The sequence below is a fragment of the Bos javanicus genome, chromosome 22 (genome assembly GCF_032452875.1).
Source record: "Bos javanicus breed banteng chromosome 22, ARS-OSU_banteng_1.0, whole genome shotgun sequence".
NCBI lineage: Eukaryota > Metazoa > Chordata > Mammalia > Artiodactyla > Bovidae > Bos > Bos javanicus.
Genome location: NC_083889.1, coordinates 48,302,249 through 48,314,410, shown reverse-complemented (window position 1 = coordinate 48,314,410; position 12,162 = coordinate 48,302,249). Strand labels below are relative to the sequence as shown.

Here is a 12,162-nt window from a genome sequence, read left to right as displayed (position 1 = left end):
CTGGATGTGGGAGTTGGACTATAAAGAAAGCTGAGCGCTGAAGAACTGATGCTTTTGAACTGTGGTGTTAGAGAAGACTCTTGAGAATCCCCTGGACTGCAAGGAGATCCAACCAGTCCATCCTAAAGGAGATCAGTCCTGAGTGTTCATTGGAAGGACTGATGTTGAAGCTGAAACTCCAATACTTTGGCTACCTGATGTGAAGAGCTGACTCATTTGTAAAGACCCTGATGGAGGGAAAGATTGAAGGTGGGAGGAGAAGGGGACGACAGAGGATGAGATGGTTGGATGGCATCACTGACTCAATGGACATCAGTTTGGGTAAACTCCGGGAGTTGGTGAGGACAGGGAGGCCTGTGGACATGGAGTCACAAAGAGTCAGACACGACTCAGCAATTGAACTGAACTGAAAATTGATCCAGAAATTCTACTTCTAGGTAAATATACAAAATGACTGAAAGCAGGGACTCAGATACACATATACCAATGTTCACAACAGCATTATTTACAACTGGCCAAAATATAGAAATTACCCAAATGTCCATCAACAGATGAATGAATACACAAAATGTTACATATACATACAATAAAAAAACTTCAGCCTCAAAAAGGAATAAAATTTGGATACATGCTACACCATGGACGAATTTTGAGAATTTTTTATTTATGCTAAGTAAAATAAATCTGACTCAAAAAGGAAAAATTTTGCATGATTCCACTTACATAACGTACCCAGAATAGCCAGAATTCATAGAGACTGATAGTAAAATAGTGCTTATTAAGGGGCTGGAAGAGATGGAAATGAGTAGTTATTGCTTAATGGGTACAGAGTTTCTATTTGGGATGATGAAAAGTTCTAGAAATGGATAGTACTGATGGTTGTACAATACTGTCAGTGGGTGTGCTGCAGCCCACGGGGTCACAGAGTCAGACACGACTGAGCAAGTGAACAACAGTTTATTTGGCTGCATCGGGTCTCAGTTGTGGGACTTTACAATGGTTAGCATATCACTCATATTGTTTTACACCTAAATTTTGGTGCAAAATAATACATTTTAAGGATCACTGCTGGTATTAGTATATTTATCCAACTAGTTCCCTACTGGTGGATGTTTAGTTTCTTTTCCAAATTTTTGCTCTCTCACTGAAGCAAGACTGACATACTTTAAGACATATACCAATTTGCACATGAATGAGTACACCTGAGGAATAAACATCTAGAAGTACAAAAGCTGGGTCAAAGGGTACATACACTTTAATTTTTGTAGATATTATCAAATTTGCCTTTCACAGAGGTGATGGTAATTCATAAACCCACCACAAAATGGGCAAATGCCACTTCCCTAAATTCTTGTCAACTAGTAAACATATGAATCTTTGACAATTTGATAATTTTTTTAAGAAAGTAGCATCTGGGTAATTTTAACTTAACATTTCTCTACTGGCTTAGGTTGTGCATATTTTAAGAACCACTTCTCTCTGCTCTCTATTAATCTTTGCCTGTTTTCCTATTGGATATTGATCTTTTTTTCTAATTATTTAATAGTTCTTCATATATGAATGAAATCTGATCTTTTTCTATGATATACACTGCATGTATTTTCCCAAAGTTGTCACCTGTCTTTGCTTCTGCCAAACATTTAAAACTTTTATATAGTTGAATTTATCAATCTTTCTTATACGGTTTTTGGGTTTGATGTTAAGAATTATAAAAATTTCTTCCCCATCACTTTCCTTTGGTATCTTTACTACTTCTGTGTTCATTTAAGCCTATATTTTATCTGGGAATTTATTTTGAAGCTGATGTGAGAGATGGATACAATTTTACTTTTTCCAAACTGCTGCCTAACTTCCAAGTAGCAGGGAAGTGGCTATGGTGCTTTTGTTGAAAACATAGCTGCCACCAGCTGGGTCTGGCAAAGGATATCAGTTGGGGCAAACAGTAGACATGATGAAAACCCTGGGAGAAAAAACTGGGAAGTGAGATGTTTGGGGAATAAGAGTTTTGAGAAGCTTCCACATATTCCTGGAAATCTAGAAAGCCATGCACATGCTACGGGCAAGGTGCATGTTCAGCAAAGACCTGAGAAGGCCCCAGGTCCTCAGCTTCCACTGACTGTCAAGGCCTGCACAAGCAGCGGTAAGTATAAAGGCAGAGCTGTGAACTTTCTGGCTGAGTGCTGAATGTGCGCTCCAGAAAGATGCACTGTACAGTTGCAAGGGCTGGGAATTTGGGGTGGGTTTTTTTTTTTTGGATCCAAGCACTTAAGAAATTCTCTGTTAAAGCACTAGCTGACCACTAAGCTGGTAGAACAGAGACTTCAGTGACAACACACAACAAAGAATACAGTCTTTAAAGTAGCTTAGAAAAGTCACTAAACAAGCAATAACAACTCACAATAAGCAGTGACAACAAAAACTTAAGGAGGGGGGTAGAATCTCATTTCCAGAGTTATATTATATTGGTAATATTCACAATATCCAGTCTTCAATAAAAACTATGAGGCATGCATGAGACAAGTAAGTAGGGCCCATTCACAGGATAAAAAAAAAAATGAACAGAAACTGTCCCTGAGGAAGTTTAGACACTGAACTTACTACACAAAGAATTTAAATCAACTGTCCTAAATACACCAGAAGAGCTAAAGGACAAGGAACTAAAAGAAACCAGAATGATGTCTCACCAAATAGAGAATCAATAAAGAGACAGAAGTTGTAACCATGAAATAGAAACTCTGAAGCTAAAAAGTACAATAACTAAAATGAAAAATTTATTAGAAGGGTTCAACAACACACAGAAGAATCAATGACCTTGAAGACAGGAAAATTAAAATGAAAAGTCTGAGAAAGACAGAAAAAAAGAATACAGAAACATGAAGAGCATCTCAGAGATCCAAGGCACACCATTAAGCATGACCCACATAGGCATAGTAGGAGTCTTGGATGGTGAAGAAAATGAAAAGCTCAGGAAAAAATATCTGAAGACACAGTGGCCCAAAATTTCCCAAATGTGATGAAAGACATGAAAGAAAAAACTGCCAATGGAGAATTCTATATACATCAAAAATACCCTTCAAAACTCGAAGACATTTCCAGATAAACAAAAGGTGAGAAGAGATTCTTGGGAGCAAACCTGTCCTAAAAGAAATGCTAAAGGGAGTCCTGTAGGCTGAAATGAAAAGGCATTAGATAATAACTTGTAGTCATACAAAGAAATAAAAAACATTAGTAAAGGTAACTACATAGGTAAATATAAAAGGCAATATATTTTTGGTTTGCAAATTCTCTTTTTTTCAACCTATATGATTTTAAAGACAAATGCATAAAGCAATAATTATAAATCTATGATAACGGGGCACACAAAGTATAAAGAGGTAATTTCTGACAATAACACAAAGGAGAGGGATGGAGCTATAGAGGAACAGAGTTTTTTGTATAGTGTATATGAAAATCAGATTTTCATAAGTTTAAGATGTAATCCCCAGGGTCATCGCTAGGAAAATAACCAAGAAACAATCAATGATATAGTTGTCCTAACCAAAGAAGACCTCAGTCTCCCCTTTAGGCTCCCTCTGTCTCCTCACTAGAAGTAAAGCTCCAGAGCACAAGTTAAAAGGAAGACCTCTGCTGCAGAAACTCAAGAAGGATTTAATAACTTCACTAGCCTTTGTTGTCTCTCCCCAGAGTGGAAGAGAAAATGTACTGAATTATTGGCCATTCAGACATGATTACCATATTCAATTCTGAAAAAAATTCAAAGCACCAAAGAACAATATAGATAAACATTAAAGCAACCAGACGAAGTCTAAGTGTAAAATACTTTTTAGGGACTTCCCTAGTGGTCCAGTGGTTAGGACTCTGTGCTTCCACTGCAGGGGACCCAGATTCAATCCTTGGTCAGTGAACACATGCTGCAACTAAATGTCTTGTATGCCACAACAAAGACGGCAGATCCTGCGCACCAGAACTAAGACCCAGGGCAGCCAAATATATAAATAAAATATTTTTTAATTTGCAAATTTCCTTTTGATCATAAGCATGGTAGCTTCTTCAACTTTACAACCATAGGTAATCAATATAAAGTTGTAACTAGTAACCTTTTGGAAAACCACTCAAAAAGACATAGGTAGCAGCTAGTGTAAAAAGTTATTGAGTTACTTTGGGGCCAGAAGAAACCCAAGAGCTGAAAATGGTGACAGTATATGAATCATGTAACTATATCTCAGAAGCAGAATGGCACTTTGCACACTCAGGAGGATGACTCAACAGAAGCCAAAGCAAGACCTTCATGTTTCTGGAATTGAACAGTAACACTACTAGGGTTAATCCAACAGAGACAGTATGTCTTTTAATTGCTCTCCTTGCTTCCTACCTTATTCTTACAACAATTCCCCATACTGCAGCCACAGTGATTCCTCTAATACACATGTTGGCTCACATGCCTCTTTGTTCAGACTCCTCATAAGAACTCTTATCTGTTAAAGCTCAATCCCTGCACATGACCTACCATGACTTAGGGCCCAGTCACCTGAGAGGGCTCATTCCCTACCAGACCCCCTGCACAGCTGCAGTCACTCTAACCAAAGAAGACTTCAGTCTTCCCTTTAGGCTCCCTTTGTCTCCTTACTAGAAGTAAGCTTTCTTACTGTGACTCAAACACACCCAGATACTCTGCCTCAAGGTCTCTGCAGCTGATGTTTGCAGTGCCTAAAAGGAGTAAAATCTCAGCAGCTATTTGAATAGTTTTCTTCCTCACTTCTTTCAGGGTTCTGCTCTCATGTCACCGACCAGAGGGGCTTTTGCTGATGATATGACCTAACCAGAACCTCCCTGCAACATTACTCTCTATCCTCGTCCTCTGCTTTATTCTCATTCATTGCCCTAATTACTACCTGATGTTCTATATATTTAATTTTAATTTACTAACTGGCTCCCCAGCCTCTGCTCCACACAGTTAGGTGCCTGAGAAGCCTGAGATTTTTATTTTTTTATTGCTATATACTTAGCACCTAGAACAGTGTCCAGGACAGAAAAAGTGTGCAATGACTCAACTGTGGAATGAGTGTGATTAAATGAAAAGTATGAATACATACCTAGAATACATGTCATGGGGCAGGTTTCTTCCAGATTACTCAAAAACACTTCTTTCTTGTAGAACATTTTTGTCGGCTCATGTTCCGTCTCTTCTGGGTGAATGAAGATGGGGCCATAAAAATATGCAGCTCCATCTCGGACCCATACCTTTTCAATTCTTGAGAGAAAAAATGGAGAAATTCCATTAAATTAGAATTCTGATGGATTTCATTCCTGAAGGCTTAATCTATCAAACATTCTGCTAACCAAAAACTTAATGGTATGCTATATTTAGAGGAGTTTCACTGACTATTTTGATAATAAGACAATTTTCTTGGTTCTTTTTTTCCCCCTTTAAACATATGACAAGATATTTGGGGAAAAAAAGAAGTGAACATTTTTTTAAACATAATACCAAAGAATACAACTTAAAAGTTTAAACTGACTCCCAAGTTTTCTTCCTGAGATACAAAGCATCTATCAATTGGACTTATGAGCTGAATAAACACACAGATCCTCAATATTTGGGGTCAGATCACATCAGTGGCAGACATGCTTTTAAGGCAATGGTTCATGACCTTCTTGTAGGTCAAGATCTAATACCCCTTTACCTCATGAAAATCTAATGAAAGCCACTCATCATCTCACTAGAAAAAAATAAAAACATCTGACTGCTCTGTGCAGGATACTGTACTATTTCTCAGAACCATATCATAAGGTTGATATTATTACTGTTCCCAAAGTCTCAAGGTTCCAGACATGAAGCAGCATCCTCATCTCAGTTAATATACACTTTCAGTTCTTCAGATCAAAATGCAGGAGTCACCCTTGACTCCTCTCTCTCTCCTGGACACTTTGCTGCTATTGTTGCTGTTTAGTTGCTCAGTCGTGTCCAACTCTTTGCGACCTTATGGACTGCAGCCCACCAGGCTCCTCTGTCCATGGGATTTCCAAGGCAGGAATACTGGAGGGGGTTGCGATTTCCTTCTCCAGAGGATATCCCAACCCAGCAATCAAACCCACGTCTCCTGCATTGGCAGATTCTTTACCATTGAGCCACCAGGGACTACATTCTCTCAACTCAACCCTTCAAAACTGGATCTAATTTGTAGAACTGGATCTGACTACTGGCCTGAGACACCATCATTCTTGCCTAGATTATTGCAACAGCCTCCTAGCAGATTTTGCCTTTCTACCTTTGACTCTTTACAATCTATTCTTAATAATCAGTAGACAGAGCCTTTCTGCTAAGACCTAAGTCAGATGTCACTTCTGGGGACTTCGCTCGTGGTTCAGTATTTAAAATGCTACACTTCCACTGCAGGAGACACAGGTTTGACCTCTGGTCAGGGAACTAAGATCATACATGCCATGGAGTGCGGAGGGGGAAAAAAATGTCATTTTTGCACTTAAAATAATCCATGGTATTTCATTTAATTCAGTAAAGGTGCAAGTCCCTTCAGCAGTTTCTGAGCCTCACACAATTTGCACTATATCCCCTGGCTCATGTACTTCCTACCTAACTCAGGTATTGCCCACTCCCTTTGTCACAAGCTCTGATCTGAACAGCCCAGGCATGCTTCTCTCTCCAGTCTTTGCACTGGCTATTCTCTGTCCCTGGAAAGCTTTCTCCCTGGATATTCATATTACTCACTTCCTTGGTCCCTTCAAATGTTGGCTCAACTGTGAACTCTTAGTGAGGCTTTACACATCAGCCTGTGTAAAGTTTTGAACACCCTACTTTGACCATGGCACTCCCGATTTCCCATATCCAGCTCTATTTCTTTCCATAGCATACATCATAATTTAACGTACCATATACTTTATTTACTCATGTTTGCAGTTTGCCTTCCTACTAGAAAAAAGGCCCAGGAGACTAAGGATAGTTGTCTCTTTTATGCACTAATGTATCTATCAGTTCAGTTCAGTTGCTCAGTCATGTCCGACTCTTTGCGACCCCATGAATCGCAGCACACCGGGCCTCCATGTCCATCACCAACTCCCGGAGTTCACTGAGACTCACGTCCATCGAGTCAGTGATGCCATCGAGCCATCTCATCCTCCGCCGTCCCCTTCTCCTCCTGCCCCCAATCCCTCCCAGCATCAGAGTCTTTTCCAATGAGTCAACTCTTCACATGAGGTGGCCAAAGTACTGGAGTTTCAGTTTTAGCATCATTCCTTCCAAAGAAATCCCAGGGCTGATCTCCTTCAGAATGGACTGGTTGGATCTCCTTGCAGTCCAAGGGACAATCAAAAGTCTTCTCCAACACCACAGTTCAAAAGCATCAATTCTTCGGCGCTCAGCTTTCTTCACAGTCCAACTCTCACGTCCATACATAACCACTGGAAAAACCACAGCCTTGACTAGACGGACCTTTGTTGGCAAAGTAATGTCTCTGCTTTTCAATATGCTGTCTAGGTTGGTCATAACTTTCCTTCCAAACACCAAGTGTCTTTTATTTTCATGGCTGCAGTCACCTTCTGCAGTGATTTTGGAGCCCCAAAAAATAAAGTCTGACACTGTTTCCAAGGTTTCCGCATCTATTTCCCATGAAGTGATGGGACCAGATGCCATGATCTTCGTTTTCTGAATGTTGAGCTTTAAGCCAACTTTTTCACTCTCCTCTTTCACTTTCATCAAGAGGCTCTTGAGTTCCTCTTCCCTTTCTGCCATAAGGGTGGTGTCATCTGCATATCTGAGGTTATTGATATTTCTCCCGGCAATCTTGATTCCAGCTTGTGCTTCTTCCAGGCCAGAGTTTCTCATGATGTACTCTGCATATAAGTTAAATAAGCAGGGTGACAATATATAGCCTTGACGTACTCCTTTTCCTATTTGGAACCAGTCTGTTGTTCCAGTTTGCCTTCCAGTTCTAACTGTTGCTTCCTTCCAGTTCTAACTGTTGCTTCCTGACCTGCATATAGGTTTCTCAAGAGGCAGGTCAGGTGGTCGGGTATTCCCATCTCTTTCAGAATTTTCCACAGTTTATTTTGATCCACACAGTCAAAGGCTCTGGCATAGTCAATAAAGCAGAAATAGATGTTTTTCTGGAACTCTCTTGCTTTTTCGATGATCCAGTAGATGTTGGCAATTTGATCTCTGGTTCCTCTGCCTTTTCTAAAACCAGCTTGAACATCAGGAAGTTCACAGTTCACATATTGCTGAAGCCTGGCTTGGAGAATTTTGAGCATTACTTTACTAGCATGTGAGATGAGTATAATTGTGCGGTAGTTTGAGCATTCTTTGGCATTGCCTTTCTTTGGGATTGGAATGAAAACTGACCTTTTCCAGTCCTGTGGCCACTGCTGAGTTTTCCAAATTTGCTAGCATATTGAGTGCAGCACTTTCACAGCATCATCTTTCAGGATTTGGAATAGCTCAACTGGAATGCCATCACCTCCACTAGCTTTGTTCATAGTGATGCTTCCTAAGGCCCACTTGACTTCACATTCCAGGACGTCTGGCTCTAGATGAGTGATCACACCATCGTGATTATCTGGGTCATGAACATCTTTTTTGTACAGTTCTTCTGTGTATTCTTGCCAACTCTTCTTAATATCTTCTGCTTCTGTTAGGTCCATACCGTTTCTGTCCTTTATCAAGCCCATCTTTGCCTGAAATGTTCCCATGGTATCTCTGATTTTCTTGAAGAGATCTCTAGTCTTTCCCATTCTGTTGTTTTCCTCTATTTCTTTGCACTGATCACTGAGGAAGGCTTTCTTATCTCTTCTTGCTAGTTTTTGGAACTCTGCATTCAGATGCTTATCTTTCCTTTTCTCCTTTGCTTTTCGCTTCTCTTCTTTTCACAGCTATTTGTAAGGCCTCCCCAGACAGCCATTTTGCTTTTTTGTATTTTTCCATGGGGATGGTCTTGATCCCTGTCTCCTGTACAATGTCATGAACCTCATTCCATAGTTCATCAGGCACTCTGTCTATCAGATCTAGTCCCTTAAATCTATTTCTCACTTCCACTGTATAATCATAAGGGATTTGATTTAGGTCATACCTGAATGGTCTAGTGGTTTTCCCTACTTTCTTCCATTTAAGTCTGAATTTGGCAATAAGGAGTTCATGACCTGAGCCACGTCAGCTCCTGGTCTTGTTTTTGCTGACTGTATAGAGCTTCTCCATCTTTGGCTGCAAAGAATATAATCAATCTGAATTCAGTGTTGACCATCTGGTGATGTCCATGTGTAGAGTCTTCTCCTGTGTTGTTGGAAGTGGGTGTTTGCTATGACCAGTGCATTTTCTTGGCAAAACTCTATTAGTCTTTGCCCTGCTTCATTCTGTATTCCAAGGCCAAATTTGCCTGTTACTCCAGGTGTTTCTTGACTTTCTACTTTTGCATTCCAGTCCCCTATGATGAAAAGGACATCTTTTTTGGGTGTTAGTTCTAAAAGGTCTTGTAGGTCTTCATAGAACCGTTCCACTTCAGCTTCTTCAGTGTTACTGGTTGGGGCATAGACTTGGATTACTGTGATATTGAACGGTTTGCCTTAGAAACGAACAGAGATCATTCTGTCGTTCTTGAGACTGCACCCAAGCACTGCATTTCGGAATCTTTTGTTGACCATGATGGCTACTCCATTTGTTCTAAGGGATTCCAGCCCGTAGTAGTAAATATAATGGTCATCTGAGTTAAATTCACCCATTCCAGTCCATTTTAGTTCGCTGATTCCTAGAATGTCGACATTCACTCTTGCCATCTCCTGTTTGACCACTTCCAATTTGCCTTGATTCATGGACCTGACATTCCAGGTTCCTATGCAGTATTGCTCTTTACAGCATCAGACCTTGCTTCTATCACCAGTCACATCCACAACTGGGTACTGTTTTTGCTTTGGCTCCATCCCTTCATTCTTTCTGGAGTTATTTCTCCACTGATCTCCAGTAGCATATTGGGCACTTACTGACCTGAGGAGTTCCTCTTTCAGTATCCTATCATTTTGTCTTTTCATACTGTTCATACTATAAAATATATCTATAGAACCTAGCAAATAGTACATATATAATAAACAATTACTAAATGATGAACAAATACAATGAGGAAACTGAAGCCCAGAGAGGTAAATAATTTGCCTAAGAACATTAAACCGACAGGGCTGGGACTTCCATCAAGATCTCTTGGAATGAGTTACTTTCCTTAATTACTAACCTCTACTGCCCAGCCCTGTTCCCTAAATTCCTTTACTGCTACTTTATGCCATCCAATCACACTTTCACCCATTTACTTGTTTATCAAATATTTGAGCCTCATGCACTATGTTTGCAGCAGGGGATATAAAGGTATATATCACTTTTTTGCTCAAAAAAGAGAGGGCCTCTAACTCTCAGGGCATTTGTAGTCTTGTATGGAAGCCTGATAATAAAACTGATACGTGTTCTGAGAAAGAGGAAATACATAGAGCTCCGAGAATGCGTAATAGGGGGACCTAATCCAGTCTAGAGGAGACAGGAAAGGCTTCCTTAAGGAAGTGCCATTTCAAATTTAAGCTAAAAAGAGTTCACCATATGAAGCTGGCAGGGAGATTTCTGGGTTGAAGAGTTCAGTAAATGGCAGGAGGAGAAAAAGAAAAAGAAAGAAAGAAAAACACACATACAACAGGAGTCCTGAGAGGAAGTGTGGCTAGAGGCATAAGATGGGAGAGTGTGGTGTGAAAGGAAGTAGGAAATGTTCCCAAGGGAGGGACTTTGGTCTTCATCCTAAACAGTAATGAATTCCTACTGGTACCAAATGTCTCAAACCAAGCCTTGTCCTCTCTTAACTCGAAATGTTCACCTGCCAACACGAGGACGCACTAGCCCATGGGACTTGATGAAGACACAGTCGCCAACCTTCAGCCACATGTCATTATACCGGAGCTGCTCAAAGTAGTGGCAACCTGGTTCACCATTCGACATTTCCACAGGGACATCTTCTTTCTCCTGTGATAAAGGAAACTGGTTAAAGACAGGGAGCTGACAATCAAGGAGTTGGAAGAGAAAGTATGAAGGCAAAGCAGACTTTCCGCCCTTTTAACAAAAAATAACCATAAGTAGAAACTAATAAACAGGAAACCCAAAGTTTAGGTTACTTAAATTAAACTAAATCTTATCAAATACTGTATCTATTTTAAATTTCTAGTTCATTTTCATAAAATGTTACTCAAAGATCCTTTTACTACTCTCTCCTTCCTTTTCCCATTCTCGGAGACTTTAGCCAAAAAAAAAAAAGAAAAACAAAACCCAAAAAAAACCCCACCAACGACCAACAATGAAGACTTAATTTCAGAAACAGCCTCATTCAACTGTTATAAAGGAGCAAATACTATACAAACTTCCTCTTCACCATATTTACTAAGCTCTTAATTTCTGCATATTAACAACTGATTTAAAAATTTTACCATCTTGATTTATTCTAACATGAAAAGAACAGTATAGCCTCTGTGACAGAAACACATATACTCTGCTTTTTAATAATGTATAGGGTCTGTCACCTACTGACTGCTGTGACACTGGGTAAACTACTTGACCTCTTATGCCTTGGGTTCATCATCTGTAAAATGAAGACAGTATGCAAATCAGATGGGGTTGTTAGGAAGCTTATATGACACAATCCATGTTAAGTACACAGAATAACGCCTGGCTCATAAACCACTTAATGTTCACTATTGTTCTTATAGTCTTAACAAAAAAAAAAAAGAAAAGATACTTCTGATTAATGAAACTAAGAAACATAATTTACTGAGAATCTAGCAGATAATGAGCATATAGCACTAGGTGTTTTAAATACAAAAGCTCTAATAAAAAAAAAATTAAATAAATAAATACAAAAGCTCTAAAACATATAAAAACTGAGGAAACTGCAAAACCCCCAAATTTTCTACTGCATTTTCCTGAAAATATCAAAAACTTAAAACTTAAGGGAAAAAAAACTCTTCTGGAATGCCCAGATAATTTAATGCTTTGATCTTTATGATTTCAAATGTGATACTGAAATGGACTTCTTAGAAAATTCTTAAGAATGAGAGAGGTACCACACATATACTAGATTGAGGGGTGCCAGGAGGAATGGAGCTGTGAAAAAGACAGACCTGAGATTAAGAATA

At 39.4% G+C, this 12,162-nt stretch overlaps 1 protein-coding gene across 43 annotated transcripts in view; it reads right to left on the bottom strand.

The window, feature by feature from the left end:
* The window catches only part of PBRM1 (polybromo 1), a 106,906-nt gene that overhangs the window by 18,057 nt on the left and 76,687 nt on the right, over positions 1 to 12,162 (bottom strand). For all 43 annotated transcript variants that reach the window (XM_061396724.1, XM_061396738.1, XM_061396722.1 and 40 more), the window contains 2 exons: positions 10,854 to 10,999; positions 5,094 to 5,251 (listed from right to left, as the gene is read on the bottom strand). In XM_061396724.1, coding sequence (XP_061252708.1) covers positions 5,094 to 5,251; positions 10,854 to 10,999 — 304 coding nt within the window. The remainder of the gene's footprint in view (positions 1 to 5,093; positions 5,252 to 10,853; positions 11,000 to 12,162) is intronic.